Genomic DNA, 19360 nt, shown 5'->3' with positions numbered 1-19360 from the left:
GATGCTAAAAAATACAAAAATTGGCCAGGCACGATGGCTTATGCCTGTAATCCCACCACTTTGGGAGGCCAAGGCGGGCAGATCACTTGAGGTCAGGAGTTCGAGAGCAGCCTGGCCAACATGGTGAAACCCCGTATCTACTAAAAATACAAAAATGAGTTGAGTGTGGTGGCAGGTTCCTGTAATCCCAGCTTCTCAGGAGGCTGAGACAGGAGAATCACTTGAACCCGAGAGGCGGAAGTTGCGGTGAGCTGAGATCGTGCCACTGCACTCCAGCCTGCGCAATAGAGTGAGACTCTGTCTCAAAAAAAAAAAGAATGAGACTATGAGACTACTACTTGCTGGTTGGGAATTCACCAGATGCCTCACGTAGAGCTGGTATGCAGTCAGGCTGATAACAGAGGAGCAGCTTGTCTATGTACTTCAGCAGTTTCTTTTTGGATTTTTGGTGTGAACCAGTAGGATAAAGTACTTCAGGTTTGGTTTGTGAAAAATGCATTATAAACTATTATATAAATCGTAGTAATTGTTTGCCAGTATGTTCTTAAAGATGAAAAAGATGTATATGTAGTCACAGTTGGTGTTTTTCTTACTTCCGAAGAGAATAGAATCAAAGTTTTAAAAATCAGATCTTAGGAGTAAATTGCCCTACTTTCAGCTCTGATGTGATATCTGATCTACTTATATTTTCTCATAGCCGCCGGTCACTAAAAGTCTAGTAACAAACTGTAAACCAGTAACTGACAAAATCCACAAAGCATATAAGGACAAAAACAAATATAGGTAAGTAGTACACACATATTCCCTTTGTTTAGTATAAGAGTAATTACAAAGGTCTGGCTTTTTCATAAATCTACAATATTTTGTCTGTTAAGCACTCTTCTAAAATTTATATGAGATTGTTTGCTGTAGTAGTATTAAAAGTTTAAGTTATTCCTGTGGATGTTGAGTCCACTACAGTTTTTAAAAATGTATTTTCTATTGAAGTTTTATTTTTTATATCCATGTAATTATTTAAACTCTTCAAATATGTTTGATAATTAGGTTTGAAATCATGGGAGAAGAAGAAATCGCTTTTAAAATGATTCGTACCAACGTTTCTCATGTGGTTGGCCAGTTGGATGACATAAGAAAAAACCCTAGGTATTGATTTTTATATATAATTTTTAATTATGCAAATAAACCTGAATAAAAGGCAGCAGGACTGGAGAGAAGGGAGTAGCTTATTTCTGTATGGAACAGACCAAAAAGCCTAACAGTGGAGGCAGTGTTGAGGGTTGAGTGAGAGATAGGAGTTGCAAGTTGAGGTGGGGTCCCCCATGCAGAGGGATGAGCCTGAACTTCTAAGAACTGGGTTTTATTAATAACAAGCTGTTCAGGGAAAGCCGGGGCAGATCTCATTGTGGGGAGGTGAGGCCAGGCAGCTGGGACATTCTAGAAATGCCTTTTTAGAATTGTGGCATTTCTAAAAAGGTGCTTCCAGAACAGTTGTTTAGATGGTTAGATTTATCTTAGCAATTCAAAGTAAAGTTCAGATTAGGTTTTGAGGAAAAGGAATGCTACCGTAAATGTGAACATTAATCCAGTATACTCCAGCCATCCTTTGGGGATGAATAAATTTTCAGGTTTACCTAAGCCTTAACAATTTCTTTACCAGCCCCTTAACTGTTACTTTAGCAGGTTTGATAAAATGTGCTAAAAATATGCATTTTTGAGTTTTTAACTTTAGTGGGAAATAGGTGTTTCATCAACTTCTTTGGAAAATAAAGACACTGGCATATAAACTATGTATTTTTGAGATAGGATCTCACTCTGTTGCCCAAGCTGGAGTGCAGTAATGCAAACACGGCTCACTGTAGCCTCCACCTCCTGGGCTCAAGCAGTCCTCCCACCTCCTGAGTAGCTGGAACCACAGGCATGAGCTGCTGCACCCAGCTAAAATTGAGTATGTTTAATTTCTGAGTCTTTTAAATGCATTAGGAGGTCTTTAGTTTTACCTCGCTGAAATTAGGATTCTAATTACAAGTGATCAAAAATGTGAACCTTATAGACATTTTAAAGCCATTATATTTTTTCTACAAATCCTGTTCTCGTTTGGAGGAGAAAGAAATTGGAATTTTCAAAAAAGTAAAAATATCTTTAACACCCATTTAGTGTCTTCAGTAATCCAGTAAAATACTTGATTTTTTACAAAATGTTTCTCACAAGCCAACCAAACCATAAGGTACAATAATAATTAGCCAGCATACAGCCCTCTTTGCATATGCTGTTCCCTCCACTTGAAGTGTACTGTTTTAATTTCTTAAAATAACTAGCTTTTAAGAACCAATTTTGGCCGGGTGCGGTGGCTCAAGCCTGTAATCCCAGCACTTTGGGAGGCCGAGACGGGCGGATCACGAGGTCAGGAGATTGAGACCATCCTGGCTAACACGGTGAAACCCTGTCTCTACTAAAAATACAAAAACTAGCCGGGCGAGGTGGCGGGCGCCTGTAGTCCCAGCTACTCAGGAGGCTGAGGCAGGAGAATGGCGTAAACCCGGGAGGCGGAGCTTGCAGTGAGCTGAGATCCGGCCACTGCACTCCAGTCCGGGTGACAGTCTCAAAAAAAAAAAACCAATTTTGATGGGAGTACAGACTTCCCCCTATTTTCTTGATGAGCTCTCTCATTCATGAGTAGTAATAATGTGAGAATTTGCAGTTTTTAGTTGTAGCCAATACTTGTAGGTCTTTGTGCCAATTTGAAAGTTACTGGGTTAGAGTATTCATAGACATTTTCATGGTACTTAAAGGGACAGGGGTTTAGTAGAAAGACACATGGCAAGCCAGGCTTTTTCCACAGTTTGCCAGGCCCAGCTGCTGCTTGTGTACCTGAACAGATTTTATCATTAACTCTTGTTTATGTTGTTTTGTTTTACTTTAATGAAGGCTTATTTTAAGTCAGGCGTGGAAAACTAGACTTCAGACTGACTTCCGCTCAAAGGACATGTTTATCCCGTTAACAGGGAGTCTGGGATAGACAATATCCAGGCTTTGTTTTTCTCTGACTTTCTTAGCTCTGCTTGTGTTGGCTTCATCATCAGGCCACAGACCATTAACACATTCAAGACCTTTACCATTGATTAAATAATACCATCTAATAGCCTGTCTTCACATTTCCCCAGCTGCCTCCAAATGCCCTTGATAGCTGTTGTCTGCCTCTTTTGTTTGTTTGTTTTTAAATCCAAGATACAGCCAAGGCTCATATATTATATTAGGTTGACATAGCTCTTTAGTATCCTTTAATTTAAAGCAGTCTCCAGGTTTAGAGAAAGATTAGTGAGCTTGCACATACCTGTCACTTGTCTTCCTTCTTCAGAAAGATTGAATCCTGATCGAATCCTTCTTCAGAAGGAAGACAAGTGATTTACATTTATTTACTTCCATTTATATTTAACCTTGTTTCATCTAAACACACCCACTCCATCACTGCTACCTAATTAAGTGAATCTCAAACATTGTATCATTTTAGCTCCATATTTTTTGTATGTATAACCACAATACCATTATCACCCTAAAAAAGAATCAATAATGATTCCTTAATATGACCAACTACTTTGTCAATGTACACCTTTCACTCCTCTTAACTTTCATAAGGACTTATGTGTTTTTTTTGGTTTTTAAGTTTGTTGGTTTGAAGTTAAATCTATGGGTTTTCCCTCCATCTCTCTTTTTTAACCATATAATTTTTTGCATGTATAGTATATGAAGAAATCTGATTATAGATTCTATAGCTATCTTACACTTTGTCCTTCTCTGATTGAATCCTAGTTGTTTAACATGTTTCTGTGTCTCTTGTATTTCCCATAAATTGGTAATTGGATCTGAAGGCTTGATTATCAGGTTTCTTTGATTTTTTTTTTTTTTAATTTTGGTGAATCTACTTCAAAAGTATTGGCATACCTACAAGCCATTTTAATGGGCCCTCAGTTTACTGACCTTTGCCTTGAAAGGAACTTGAAACAAGCAAGGAAGCACCACTGTAATCTGCTTTTTTGCCAGAACTCTAGCATCTTACACCTTGGTTAGAGACATAGTAAGCAGAAATTATCAGATTCATAGAATCTGTAGCTGTAAGGCACTGTCTGTCTCTCTCAATTATTTATATGATTTTTCTTTGTAATATAACTATCAGTTCAGAGAACTTGGTTTTTATTTTTATTAATTTATTTATTTTTTTAATCTTTTTGAGAAAGTCTTACTCTGTCATCCAGGCTGGAGTGCAATGGTGCAATCTAAAGATTGCTCACTGCAACCTCTGCCTCCCAAGTTAAGCAATTCTTGTGCCTCATTCTTTTGAGTAGCTGGGATTACAGGCGCACCACCACGCCTGGCTAATTTTTTTGTATTTTTAGTAGAGACGGGGTTTCACCCTGTTGGCCAGGCTGGTCTCAAATTTCTGACCTCAAGTGATCAGCCTACCTTGATCTCCCAAGGTGCTGGGATTACAGGCATGAGCCACCAGGCGTGGCCTTCAGAGAACTTGGTTTTAGGTACTTATGGATTGTCTTTTTTTTTGCCTCACCACAGCCTCTGCTTCCCAAGTTCAAGCAATTCTCCTGCCTCAGCTTCCCGAAGAGCTGGGACTACAGGCACGTGCCACCACATCTGGCTAATTTTTGTATTTGTAGTAGAGACGGGGTTTTGCCGTGTTGGTCACACTGGTCTCAAACTCCTGACCTCAGGTGATCTTCCCGCTTCTGCCTCCCAAAGTGCTGGGATTACAGGTGTGAACCACCATGCCTGGCCACTGATTGTCTTTCCTAGCTGCCAACAAAATATTCTAGTCAGTTAACTACATTTATTGAACAATTAATTCAGGACACTCTAAAAAGAAGTCATTAAATTAATTTACTCCCATAGTTAAAAGGCCATCTACCCTAGTTCTCTTGTTTTATAGGTGAGGAATATCTCAAGAAAAACTGTATAGAACATCATTCCCCCAGAGAATCATATCAGCAAATATACCAACTTGGGACATAAGTCCATTTAAAATACATGTGGAATCCACGTCGTTGTTTCGTTAGGTCAGGATTATCCATATGTAACTAATAACCCTGGCTCTCTGTTATTTCAGGAAGTTTGTTTGCCTGAATGACAACATTGACCACAATCATAAAGATGCCCAGACAGTGAAGGCTGTTCTCAGGGACTTCTATGAATCCATGTTCCCCATACCTTCCCAGTTTGAGCTGCCAAGAGAGTATCGAAACCGTTTCCTTCATATGCATGAGCTGCAGGAATGGTAAATTCTCATGTTTTATATATGTGTGTGTGTGTGTATGAGTGTATACATTATACATGCATATGTATCTATATGTTAGTGATGAAATGTTTTTTGTTTTTTTTTTAAATTTCTTTTTTTTTTTTTTTTTTTTGAGATGGAGTTTTGCTCCTGTTGCCCAAGCTGGAGTGCAATGGCGCAATCTCGGCTCACTGCAACCTCCGCCTCCCGGGTTCAAGTGATTCTCCTGCCTTAGCCTCCTGAGTAGCTGGGATTACAGGCATGCGCCACCAAGCCTGGCTAATTTTTTGCATTTTTAGTAGAAACGGGGTTTCACCATGTTAGCCAGGCTGGTCTCGAACTCCTGACCTCAGGTGATGCGCCCGTCTTGGCCTCCCAAAGTGCTGGGATTACAGGTGTGAGCCACCATGCCTGGCCAAAATTTCTTTAATATGTTATTTGCTCTGTAATTTATTTGTAAAAGTATAGTTATAATTTTTATTGAGTTTAATATTTGAAAGACATTTATTTGCATTTTAAGGGATTTGAAAAAATGCGTAACTGGGTTCTTTCAGTCTAGTTGGAACTTCATTTATTCAGCTGTTTGTTGACCAATGTGTAAGTGAAGGAATTGTTTAGTATAAAATGAGAGGTACATGAGGTCGGTATGTGCTGAGCTGATAGTCAAAGACTTTGGGGAAAATGAATTAAACTAAGTCCTGAAGGCAGAATCTCAGAAGTGGTGAGAAGGGAACAATGAGCAAAAGCTTGTAGGTGGGAATGATCTGGGCAATTTGGGGGCTAGCCCAGCTTAGTTGGAGAATTCATATGTTGAAATAGTGGAATGTAAACCTGAAAAGGTATTAGGAGCCATTTCATTCAGTACTTCAACAACCAGACTATCTGGTTAGCCTTTATAATCAACTGGGAAACTTTATAATGAGTAAAGGATTGAGTTAAACATTTTGTTTTGTTTTCTTTTGCTTTGAGACAGAACCCTGCTCTGTCACCCAGGCTGGAGTGCAGTGGCATGATGTCTACTCACTGCAATTTCCACCTCCCGGGTTCAAGCGATTCTAATGCCTCAGCCTCCTGAGTAGCTGGGATTACAGGCATGTGCCACCACGCCCAGCTAATTCTTGTTATTTTTAGTAGAGACAGGGTTTTGCCAGGTTTGCCAGGCTGGTCTCAAACTCCTTGGCTCAAGCGATCCTTCCGCCTCAGGCTTCCAAAGTGCTGATATTACAGGCGTGAGCCACCGCATCCGGCCCTAATTTTCATTCTTATATTTGTTAAATCAGCTAATTTATTGAGTATCTACTGTGGGAATAATCACTAGCAATATTGAGTGTTTAAGTAACAAGTACCTTACTAAGACCTTTTTTTTTTTTTAACTTAATTGTAACATGGTACTTGACTAAGAGCTTTTCTTGCACATTCTCATTTAACTCTTCTAACAACTCTGTAGTAGGTCCATTTTATCCTCAGCACAGCAACAGGAAGTAACTTGCATAAGGCATCTCGGCTCCTGAATGGGGGAGCCCATGTATGAACCTGGGCAGCCCATTCACCAGATTCTGCCTACAACACCGGCTAAGTGTGCTTAATCATCATCACTGCCATCAGAGTAGCTACGCTTTTTCTTGAGAACCTGTTGTCTGTTAAACACTGTGCTAGGCAAGATATTTACTCTCTACAGTTAAAAGTATTGTTATTGCCACATTGCAGATGAGAACATAGTAATGTGAGTTGAGGAACTTGCTCCTGCTGAAGTTTAGCTGGCAAGTGGCTGATCCAGCCTGACTCCCAACCCTCTGCACATTCCACTATATTCCAAAGCTGCTTTATAAGTTTTCTTCATCTTTCATTCTACTGCCATTGCCAACATTTAATTATAAAGATAATTTTATCTTTTGGTTTAGGAATGAGAGACAGGACTAGCTGGATTTCCTAGGCCAACTAAGAATCCCTAAGCCTAGCTGAGAAGGTGACCACTTCCACCTTTAAACACGGCGCTTGTAACTTAGCTCACACCCGACCAATCAGATAGTAGAGAGAGCTCACTAAAATGCTAATTAGGCAAAAACAGGTGATAAAGAATAGCCAATCATCTATTGCCTGTGAGCACAGCAGGAGGGACAATGATCGGGATATAAACCCAGGCATTCGAGCTGGCAATAGCTACCCTCTTTGGGTCCCCTCCCTTTGTATGGGAGCTCTGTCTTCACTCTGTTAAATCTTGCAACTGCACTCTCTTTTGGTCCGTGTTTGTTATGGCTTGAGCTGAGCTTTCACTCACCATCCACCACTGCTGTTTGCCGCCGTCACAGACCTGCCGCTGACTTCCATCCCTCCGGATCCAGCAGGGTGTGTGCTGTGCTCCTGATCCAGTGAGGCGCCCATTGCCACTCCTGATCGGGCTAAAGGCTCGCCATTGTTCCTGCATGGCTAAGTGCCCGGGTTCATCCTAATCGAGCTGAACACTAGTCATTGGGTTCCATGGTTCTCTTCCGTGACCCATGGCTTCTAATAGAGCTATAACACTCACCGCATGACCCAAGACTCCATTCCTTGGAATCTGTGAGTCCAAGAACCCCAGGTCAGAGAACGTGAGGCTTGCCACCATCTTGGAAGTGGCCTGCCGCCATTTTGGAAGCGGCCTGCCACCATCTTAGGAGCTCTGGGAGCAAGGAACCCCGGCAAGGAACCCCCTGGTAATGGGAAGATTTTTGGCCCTTTGCTTGCCTCTCTGTGCCAGATGCTAGGAATACTAAGATGAAAGGTATGTGGTACCAGGCTTTGAGATGTTCACAGTCTATCCAGGGAGACAGATACTAGGCAAATTGTGATACAGTATATTGAGGGCAGCAATAAGAGTTCAATGCAGTTGGTGTACGTAGGAAGGACCAGCTGATTCTGTTACAGGAAGGTGATATTTGGACTTGGTTTTGAATTATGAAAATGACTTTTCCAGGTAAGAAAGAGCATTCCTGGTAGAAGAAATGGCATGTGCAAAGGCACAGAAGTGTAAGATAATCCTGTGTCAAGGAAAAAGATTGTGAAAGACTGTATTTGATTAGACTTTTTTCTTTTGAGAATGGACCCCCAGGAGAGATTTTTTTTAGATGTTTGTCATGATCAGACTTCATGATTTGAGATGATAACTAGTATTAGAGTGGAAGTTAGAGTGTTGGAGAAGTACTTAGAGTGGGGCAGGGTTAACTGGAGGCAGGGAGACGATGAGCATTTCAGTAGTCCTAGAAACAGTCAGGTGTGAACCAAGGATACAGCCCAGGCAATAAAGAAAAAGCAGTAGACGAATTGGGAGACATTTTAAAAGGGAAATGGGCAGACCCTGGCACTAGAACTCCTCGCTGTCTTGGAGTTGGACAAATGAGACAATTAGGATGAATATTGCTGCTATCTTTATGTTTTTATTTTCATAAGGAGAAGTTATTACTGAATCATGGGTCTTCTCTCCCAGAAATGACAAGGAATGGCTTCTCACCATTTTCACTTTCCCTTAACTCAGAGGAAAAAGATCTTTAGGTGGTTCTAAGTGTTAACTCCCCAAATCCAATTTGTGACTAAATTTACCCTCAGGGGTCCATTTGAATAAGAAAAGAGTAGGCTTAAAAGTAATTTGAGAGGTCCTTGATTTCTGTGCTGTACAAATGGTGTGAATCAGGTGTGGGTGCTCTCGCAGTCATTCCCCTGCCCTGGGGGCTGCTTGCTCCTGCTCAGCTCTGCATCGTCTCTCACTGCTAGCCCTGCTTCCTAGAAATTGTCTTGTTTCTCTTTTCCTCCATGAGTTCCCTGCCCATCTTTCCCTAGTTGCCTGCATTGACTTTCTTCCTGTCCCCATAGAAGCCCATTCCTTTTGGGGTATAGCACTGCACAGCCATCTGTCTGGTTGTGTTTGTCCCTCCCGATGGACTGTGAGTCCTCTTCCAGGGCAAAGGTGGTGTCTTACTGCTGAGTCCACAGTGCCTCCCTAGTACATAGCAGGTGCTCATTTGATGGGTTCTCTTGCAGCTGGGGCAACACGTTAACTGTCTGTAGTCTGTGGCTGCTTAGCTCTTTAAGAATCCACATTGATTCTGAATGACACTAGACATTAGTTGACAGAGCTGGTTATGATCCTATTAACAGATGTGGGAAATACGGGGGGAAGACCTGTGTGTGGGAGAGTGCCATTTTGGATATGTGACTTGAGGTAGAGACATCCACACCCAAACAGTGGAAAATGAGAATCTGTAACTCAGCACAGAGGCCAGAGTTTGGTAATTACTAGCATATCTTCCAAACCTATGGTAAGCATTTTTATTTAATCTTCATAACCAATTGTTCATTATTTCCAAATTACAGATGAGGAAATGGCTATACTGCCTCTTTTTATCCCCAGTATTCTGTTGGCTCCAGGTCCAGTTGATTCTACCTCAGGAATGTCTCTTCTATTGCTTATTTCTTTTCATTGTCACTGCTTCCTTTCATGCCTGGTCTAAAACTAAAATGCCTGCCTTTCTTGTTTGTCCATCCTTCAAATGGCCACCATGTTTACCCTGATTATGTCACACACACCCCCACTTGTCTGTTTCATCCACTTTCCACTAGAGTGTTCTGTCCAGACCCCACTGTGTGGTTTTGCAGAGCAGCTGCAGTTCACACCTTCTCACCTTCACCTGGCTTAGCTCCCCCCATGCTGCTGCATGGATTCACTCCACTCAGTCCTGCAGGGTCCAGCTGGCCACTGTGCCACTCTACTGCTCCTTCTCTTTCTCATCCTTATGCTTCCTGTCCCCTTCAAGGCTCACAGGAAATGCCGCCATCTCTGTGGTGCTGTCCTCATTTCTCTAAGGTTTTCCACAAGACTGCTTTTGATAATGCGTATTTCTGTCTGTCTTATGTGACGGCAAGTCATCAGTCAGCATGTCAGCAACGCCTCAGGTTTCTAAACACTTAAAGCAGGGACTTCATCTTGTTCATCTCTCCATATCCACAGGAAGTATTTATCAAGTAACTGAGTGAATAAATAAGTATGAATGAATAAAAATGAATGAAAGAGTGGTTTTGTTTAAGTGCCAGAAGTAATTTTCTTTTGAAATCCTCTCCCCTGCCTGAATAACTTTACTAATTCAAGTATAATATTTACTATGACATAATAAAAAATCTGAACTCATGTTGGAAATGTGTATATTGTGTGAGCATTTTAGAATTGCAAGACAATGTTTTTGTTTCCCAACATAGTTTTTATAAAACTAGTACATAAATAATGCTTAACTAATGGTAGTGAAACCGTACACAGAAGTACATAGTTGCTTTCTTCTCTCTGTGCACAGGAGGGCTTATCGAGACAAATTGAAGTTTTGGACCCATTGTGTACTAGCAACATTGATTATGTTTACTATATTCTCATTTTTTGCTGAGCAGGTAAGTTTTATATGTTTTGTGTGGATATTAAATGGTATTTCTTGATATACTAGCGTCTGAATGTTTTAGAAAATGATATACACTTACAATCAAAATTTTAGCTTCTCTTATTGTCTTATAGCTCATATGTGAATATGTTAAATATGTTTCACAATATTCAGGCAGCAAATATAACAGTCTTTTATTCATTTCTCTTCTAAATCCATTACCAGTATTCTTTTTATCTGGAACTCAACAGATTAACTTGTAGATACCAGGCTAAAACCAAGTAGCTCTAAGTATTTATAACCAAAAAACCATCTAGGATCCTTATCTAATGTTAATTTTCTATGGGTCTCCAATTTTCTTCCTCTCTTTCATCCTTCCTTGAGTGAGCACAGTGTCTTCAGACATCCCACAGTTCCTTTGTGTTGTCCCACTCACACCGGTAGCTCCCATTTATCTTTCTTTCAGTTGCTAGGAGTTCTCCCTCCTCTCTCCTCCTTCCTCCTCTCCTCATCAGCCCCTCTACACCTGGGCTTTCCTCTGCATGCATGTACACATGCAGCCTCCTTGAGGTGAGCGTCCAGAAGTAGGAGGGAGATTTGTGAGGTAAAAGAAAGGGATAAGAGAGTCATCATTAGGCTATTCACATATGAAATACTCTGAAGAAAAAGGATTAAAGGAGGGGAATGGGCATCTTTCCCGACCTGACTTGGGTTGGGCAAGTGACTTGGCCTCTGCCTCCAATCAAGGTGACTATTGAGTGGAGCTTTTCTAGCTGTCACTCAGATGAAACATACACCAAATTGACTTATACCAAGAAGGACAGGCACCCAAGTACTGAGAGCTTTAGGATAAACGAATGGGCTTCTTGCTGCAAATGGAAGGAAATTCAGGAAACAGACTGGGCAGGTGAACAGGACAGCAACTTAACCTTCATCTGCTTCCCAGGGATTGTACATCTTGTTCTTGATGTTTGTTACCATTGTTCCTGGCAGGTAAAAGTCTTATGAAAAATCTCAGAAAGGCTGTGCCTGCTTTTAGAACAGGGTCCAGTGAGGAACCTTTGAGTCTGCTGTGCTGACCTAGGATGGGGAAGGAAAGGAGCCCTGACTGAAAGGAGCAGTCGCGGTAGTGGAAAGGAAGACGAGTGTTAGTCTTTCCTCTGTGTCATCTGTACCAGCAGAGAACAGGGAACTAGAGAGGCAGGAAGAGGGAAGGGAAGGGCAGGTTAAATCCCAGCACCCTGCTGTCTACCTACTGGAGTCAAACTCCTTCCTCCTGCCATGCCTACCACCTTCACAAACAAAACAGCCAATGCTGCCTCTTCCTTCCCTCCCAAATCCCAGTTCATCATTCAGTCCATGGTGGCTTATGTTTGGACAAAGCCCTGCCTCCACCTAGAGATGAAGGAACAAGCCAGTCCTACATGGCTGGGGAGAGGGAAGACAGGGTAAACATAGAGATCCTAGATGGAAAACACAAAGAGCACATTTTGGGCCGGGTGCGGTGGTTCATGCCGGTAATCCCAGCACTTTGGGAAGCCAAAGTAGGCAGATCACTTGAAATCAGGAATTCACGACCAGCGTGGCCAACATGGTGAAACCTCATCTTTACCAAAAATGCAAAAATTAGCTGGGTGTGATGGTGTGCATCTGTAGTCTCAGCTACTCGGGACGCTGAGGTAGGAGAATCGCTTGAACCCTGGAGGTGGAGGTTGCGGTGAGCCAAGATCACACCACTGCACTCCAGGTTGGGCAACAGTGAGTGAGACTCTGTTTCAAAGAAAATAAACCCCACATTTTTAAATAGAAATTTTATTATAGTGTTGATTTGGTTTTCTGTTTCAGATGTATTATGGGCAAACTTTTCATGAGGACAAAAGTATTCAAGTTCTAAGCTACTACTTTACAAATAAACTTTTATATTACAATCCATTTTAAATTGGGTGTTGCCTGTGTTCTCCAATGATTGTGATTAGGTTAAGTAGCGGGGGAGAAATGCTGATAAGATTTTCAATATAGGTGTGTGGTTTTTTTTTACAAACGTAGTCATTTTCAAACCCAGAGACAGTGTCTTATTGCTAAATAGAGACAGTTTCCTTCAGTAGAAAGACTTGACAAATGGTATCTTGTAAATAAATATGCTTTGGTAATAGCTGTGTAAAAATCTGTAGTTGTAGGTCTTAGAAAAATGAAGCATGGGCCAAAATAATTTCAATCCTCTTGGGTCTCTTTGTGGGCACATATCTAGGCATATTGACCCAAAAAGCTATAAACAAAACTAATGTTTGTTTTTATTTTGGAGGAGGAATGATGGAGATTCGTTTGTTGTCTGTTTTTATGTATAAGATTGTGGAAATGATTAAGGTCATATGGCTCTTAGAAAGTATGATGCACTTATATTCTTTCATCAACGTGATAATTAAAATGTATTTTGTGTCTTTCATCATTTAGTTAATTGCACTTAAGCGGAAGATATTTCCCAGAAGGAGGATACACAAAGAAGCTAGTCCCAATCGAATCAGAGTATAGAAGATCTTCATTTGAAAACCATCTACCTCAGCATTTACTGAGCATTTTAAAACTCAGCTTCACAGAGATGTCTTTGTGATGTGATGCTTAGCAGTTTGGCTCGAAGAAGGAAAATATCCAGTACCATGCTGTTTTGTGGCATGAATATAGCCCACTGACCAGCAATTATTTAACCAACTCACTGAAAACTTGTGTGTTGAGCAGCTCTGAACTGATTTTACTTTTCAAGAATTTGCTCATGGACCTGTCATCCTTTTTATTAAAAGGCTCACTGACAAGAGACAGCTGCTAATTTCCCACAGCAATCATTGCAGACTAACTTTATTACGAGAAGCCTATGCCAGCTGGGAGTGATTGCTAAGAGGCCCCAGTCTTTGCATTCCAAAGCCTTTTGCTGAAGTTTTGCACTTTTTTTTTCATTTCCCATTTTTAAAATAAGTAGTTACTAAGTTAACTAGTTATTCCTCCTTCTGAGTATAATGAATTGGGATGTCTAAACCTATTTTTATAGATGTTACTTAAATAATGTAGCAATATCACCTCTTATTGACAATACCTAAATTATGGGTTTTACTAATGTTTAAGACTGTAAATAGTCTTAAACCACTAACTACTGAAGAGGTCAATGATTGACATCTGAAATGCTTTGTAATTATTGACTTTCAGCCCCTAAGAATACTATGATTTCATGTGCAGGTCTAATTTCAAAGGGCTAGAGTTAGTAACAGTGCTACTTGCCAGATGTAATTATGTTTTGGAAATGTACATATTCAAACAGAAGTGCCTCATTTTAGAAATGAGTAGTGCTGATGGCACTGGCACATTACAGTGGTGTCTTGTTGAATACTCATCGGTATATTCCAGTAGCTATCTCTCTCAGTCAGTTTTAGATAGAACAGAGGCCAGCAAACTTTCTTTGTAAAAGGCTGGATAGTAAATTATTGCAGGCCATCTATGTCTTTGTCATATATTCTTCTTCTTCTTTAGTTTTTTTCAAACAACCCTCTAAAAATGTAAAAACCATGTTTAGCTTGCAGCCGTACAAAAACTGGCCACCAGCCAGATGTGACCCTCAGGCCATCATTTGCCAATCACTGAGAATTAGTTTTTGTTGGTGGTGGTGGTGATGGTGGTTTTTTTTTTTTTTTTCCCAGACAGAGTCTCGCTCTGTCGTCCAGGCTGGAGTGCAGTGGTGCAATCTCAGCTCACTGCAACGTCCGCCTCCCGTGTTCAAGCAGTTCTTCTGTCTCAGCCTCCTGAGTAGCTGGGACTACAGCTGTACACCGCCACACCTGGCTAATCTTTGTATTTTTAGTAGAGACGGGGTTCCACCATATTGGTCAGGCTGGTCTCGAACTCCTGACCTCAGGTGATCCACCCGCGTCCGCCTCCCAAAGTGCTGAGATTACAGGTGTGAGCCACTGCGCCCAGCTAAGAATTAGTATTTTTATGTATGGTTAAACCTTGGCATCTAGCCATATTTTGTTTATGTCGTAATACAATGAATTTGTGAAGACCAGATTCCATGAGTAACTCTGACAGGTATTTTAGATCATGATCTCAACAATATTCTTTCAAAATGGCATACATCTTTTGTACAAAGAACTTGAAATGTAAATACTGTGTGTGTGCTGTAAGAGTTGTGTATTTCAAAAACTGAAATCTCATAAAAAGTTAAATTTTTGTCTGACACTTTGATTTTTAAATCTTTGAGGATTGAGTTTACTGTTAACTCAGATTCAGCAGTCACTTGAGTACCTTTACTGTGTATCAGGTTCTGTGTTGAACATTACTAAAATTAAATGGAAAGTAAGGAAAGATTAGTATTATACAGAAGAATGTTGCTTTACAGGGGGGAAAATAGTTTCTAAATGGACTTTTATCATATGGCAAAAATTTAGGGTATGTTGGTATCATTATAAAAGCTGAGATTTATTCTAGAAAAGTTAGAGAAATGAACATGTGTCTGTAATGACGATTTCTGTGGTTAGATGAATATAGTCCATACCTAATTAGGAGCTTGATAATGAGATGGATAATACAATCATAGGCTATTCATAGACTCATTCTAATGATTGTGTGATTCAGTAGACCATTAGAACAGAGGAACCTCAGAAGTTGATGAGCAGTCAGATGGTCAGAACCGATTGTTCAAATGAAATCCTATAGAAGGTCACTATGTGTTTTAGATTTTTGTGCTGCTGTAACAAAATACTTCAGACTGGGTAATTTACAAAGAACACGAATTCGTTTTCTTATAGTTATAGAGGCCGAGAGTCCAAGATCAAGGTGGCTAGCAGGTTTGGTTGTCTGGTGAGGGCTGCTTTCTGCTTTTAAGATGGCTTCTTAAATGCCGTGCCCTCACAGAGCAGGAGGGCAAGAAGGCACAAACTGCTTCTGTCAAGCCCTCTAAAAAAGGCATCTAATTGAATTCATGAGGGCTCTGTTCCCATGACTTATTACCCTCTGAAAGCCCCACCTCATAATACTTTTAAATTGCCAATTAAGTTTCAACATGAATTTTGGACAGATAAAAATATTAACTACAGCATTCTGTGACACAAAAGAAGGAAGGCTGCTCCTCCTGCCTGATTCTCAAGGTGTTGCCTCTAGCTCCCAGGCCCTTCAGGCAGAGTTTCAAAACAACTGTCTGGACCAAGCCTTGCTTTTTATCGTCAAGGACACCAAGGCCGGGGGATGACATGACTTGCTCAAGGTCTTACAACCAGTTAGAGGAAGAGGTATGGTGGGAACCCAGGTTGTCCCTCTTTCCTGTCCCCACCAGCCCATGCTGCCTCCCCAGGACAGTGGCACATATGGGTGAAGAGCACACCCTGCAGTCAGACTACAGGAGTTCAAGTCCTGGATCCTGGACACTGCTTGCCATGATTTAGCTTTCTCTGCCAAAATGTGATGATGGTAATTGTGAAAATTCTTGTAAAACACTGTTGTCCAGGCCAGAGGTGAGGCTCCTAGTCTAGTCATCAGGGTGAGATTATTACATTGCTCTTAGCTAAAAAAGTGATACATTTTCTAATTAGAGGATTTTTTTTAACCTACCTTATGTCTTCAAAATTGTTTTTTTGTTTGTTTTTTGAGACAGGCTCTCTGTTACCCCAGGCTGGAGAGCAGTGGCGTGATCTCAGCTGACTGCAGCGTCAACCTCTCAGGCTCAAGTAGTCCTCTCACCTCAGCCTTCTGAGCAGCTGTGACTACAGGTGTGCTCCACCACACCTGACTAATTTTGTTTATTTGTTTGTAGAAACAAGGTCTTACTATGTTATCCAGGCTGTCTCAAACTCCTGGGCTCAAGCAATACTTCTACCGTGGCCTTCCACGGTGCTGGGATTACAGGTGTGAGCCACTTCACCTGGCAAAAGTGTTCATTTTGAAAATTATTTCTACATATACCAAGAAGTATACAAATAGTAACAGATCAAGGATTTAAACTGAAGTGTAATCACTACTTAGGTCAAAACATCTAAGGAGGAAACAGCACCAGTCCCACACAAATTCTTCCAGGGAGCAGAAAAAAGGAAAATAGAGTATCGTCCAACTCATCCCTTGAAACACAACCCCAACACTTAACACTTGGCTCAGATACCACAGGACAAAAGCCATGGGCAGTCTACTGCAAAAGAATCCCAAACAAAACATTAGCAAGCCAAATTCAGTTATTCCCAGAAGAACAACACTTTACAGTCAAGTGGGGCCTACTCCAGGAATGCAAATTTGGCCCAACACTTGAAAATCAATTCACCACATCAGCAAGACCAAAAGAGAAACGATGATAATCTCAACAGATCTTTCTTTAAAAAAGACCATAAAAATTGTTAAAAAGACCAATAGATGAATTCTTATCTGCTCAACAGTTATCAAGACTTTGCCACATTTATTCATGCTCTATCTGTTTTTCTTTGTGATATATTTTAAGGGAAATCCCAGGCTTCATTGTGACAGGAGTACAGAGCCGTGGTGGTTAAAGGGATGTGAAGGGGGCTTTTCATCAGTCTAATTGCTTTTCTCCTCTCACTTGCCCTAATAACAGCTACATCTTACTGCACACAATCTATGTGCTAAATGCTTTAAGTTCATCATCTCATTTCATCCACAACATATCCCCATTTATCAGTGAGGGAACTGGGGCTTAACTAGGTTTAGTGCCTCATCTCAGGTCTCACTATTAAGTAATAGAGACAGCTTTTCCACCCAAGTCTCTACAAAATTTTTAGCCACTACATAAACGTGGATTCCAAGGGACAAATCTAACTCAAGCTTCTTAAGAAAAACAAAGAGGGGTACAGGAGGAAGATACTCTTCCTGAACCGTTACTCAGTACCGTCTATCTGTGCCTCTCTATGCACATCAGCTTTTCTCCCCTTGGTGAGGACATGGCATTTCCTGGCTCATATACTCCAGAGAGGCAGGAAGTTTCGTCTCTGGCTTCAAAATAGAAAACCCTGGTGGGAGATGAGTTACTGTGATTGGCTCATTCTGGGCTCTGTGCCCACCTCTGTAGCCAGAGGGATGGAGATTTTTACCGAAGGAAGGAGGGGAGTGATGCTGGGCCGACAAAAACATCACCTTCCAGTTTCACAGATTAGAGATGGTGCAGGTGGAAGACCAAGTTCCTGGATTAGGTACTCGAGGTGAAGGCAAGCTGCCATACTTGAAAGCAATTGGAAAAATCTGTTGATACAGAGAGTACAGTGAACCTTGTAAATTTTTCATTACTGAAAGGATTAAAAAAAAGTAAAGCATTCGTACAGTACCTGCCACGTAACAAATGCGCCATAAATGATGGCTTTTATGATTCACAATTGGCCCCAATTGGAATCTTGCTTCTCCTCTCTCGCCAGCCTCATTCTTGGCCTCATACTACATCAGCCACATTGCATTTTCCCAAATGTGCTGTGCACTCTTACGCCTCCATACCCTTATACATGCTGTTCTTGTTATCTACTGAGTAGTTTATGGAGACATTTCTATGAGTTTTTAAAAATTATTATAAATAGAGATGGGGTCCCACCATTTTGTCCAGACTGGTCTCAAACTCTTGTGCTCAAACGATCCTCCTGCCTCAGCCTCCAAAAGTGCCGAGATTACAGGCATGAGCCCCACTGCTCCTGGCCTCTAAGATTTCGACTATATTACCTGAGTTCTTCAAGACTGAATAAGGAAAAAAGGGATGTAATATTTAGGTTTTCAAACAATCATGACAAGATTCTACACCACTGGTTACTACAGAAAATGGGAAAATGTTTTGTTAGGAATCCAGATAATTGAAATAAATGGGTGATGATCTATATGGGAAAGTATTAACAATGTGGTCATCTAAGAATGAATACTGAGACAGGTCTTGAAATATTGGTGTGTCTGTTAAAAATTATCTGTAAATTACCTGCTGAAGCACATGGTGAAATCTCCAGACATGCTCTTTATAGCAGTGAAATGCCAAGGTGCTGGAGATAATCTTGGGAAATTTTTACTACGAATAAAGATGAAAAATGACAGATGATCTTCTGTAAGGGTCACTAGGAAAAACAGCTGAATCTTTATGATGATGTGAATGGAACTACTTAATAATAACAGCATGTATAAGGGTATGGAGGCGTAAGAGTGCACAGCACATGTGGAAAAATGCAGTGTGGCTGATGTAGTATGAGGCCAAGAAAGAGGCTGGCGAGAGACGCAAAGCAGGATTCCAATTGGGACCAATTGTGAATCGTAAAAGCCACCGTTTATGGTGCATTTATTATGTGGCAGGTACTGTACTACGCTTTACAAACTTTTTTTGAATCCTTTCAGTAATGAAAAATTTACAAGGTTCACTGTATCCTGTATCAACAGGTTTGATGTAGTAATGGAATTACAGGAACGAGTCTGGGAGTCGTCGTCAGTCATTCCTTACCCAATACATTGGTGTATTTAAATGAGCCAGTGGATTGCTGAGCATCATAAGAGAATTCAAAACAAAACAGTAAACAGGAGGGCTCCTTTGAATTTCTTACTTGAACTAGGCAGTTGAAAAGTGATTGGCATCAATAAGATCCTGAAGCCTTTGCCAAATATTAAAGAAGTAAAATATAGGCCAGGAAAGTTGGCTCATGCCTGTAATCCCAGCACTTCGGAAGGCTGAGGTGAGAGGATCATT

General features: G+C 40.9%; 1 protein-coding gene across 1 annotated transcript in view; it reads left to right on the top strand.

Moving 5' to 3' along the window:
• The window catches only part of GNPTAB (N-acetylglucosamine-1-phosphate transferase, alpha and beta subunits), a 52343-nt gene extending 37445 nt beyond the window's left edge, over positions 1-14898 (top strand). Inside the window, exons 16-20 of the mRNA XM_011934933.1 lie at positions 698-783; positions 1045-1143; positions 5114-5281; positions 10600-10690; positions 13129-14898. Of these exons, the coding sequence (XP_011790323.1) occupies positions 698-783; positions 1045-1143; positions 5114-5281; positions 10600-10690; positions 13129-13206 (522 nt within the window). The 3' untranslated portion in view covers positions 13207-14898. The remainder of the gene's footprint in view (positions 1-697; positions 784-1044; positions 1144-5113; positions 5282-10599; positions 10691-13128) is intronic.
• The last annotated feature ends 4462 nt before the right edge of the window (positions 14899-19360 follow it).

This window comes from Colobus angolensis, unplaced genomic scaffold (assembly GCF_000951035.1).
Source record: "Colobus angolensis palliatus isolate OR3802 unplaced genomic scaffold, Cang.pa_1.0 Scaffold10, whole genome shotgun sequence".
Taxonomy (NCBI): Eukaryota; Metazoa; Chordata; class Mammalia; order Primates; family Cercopithecidae; genus Colobus; species Colobus angolensis.
This window is presented reverse-complemented; position numbering and strand designations above follow the sequence as displayed.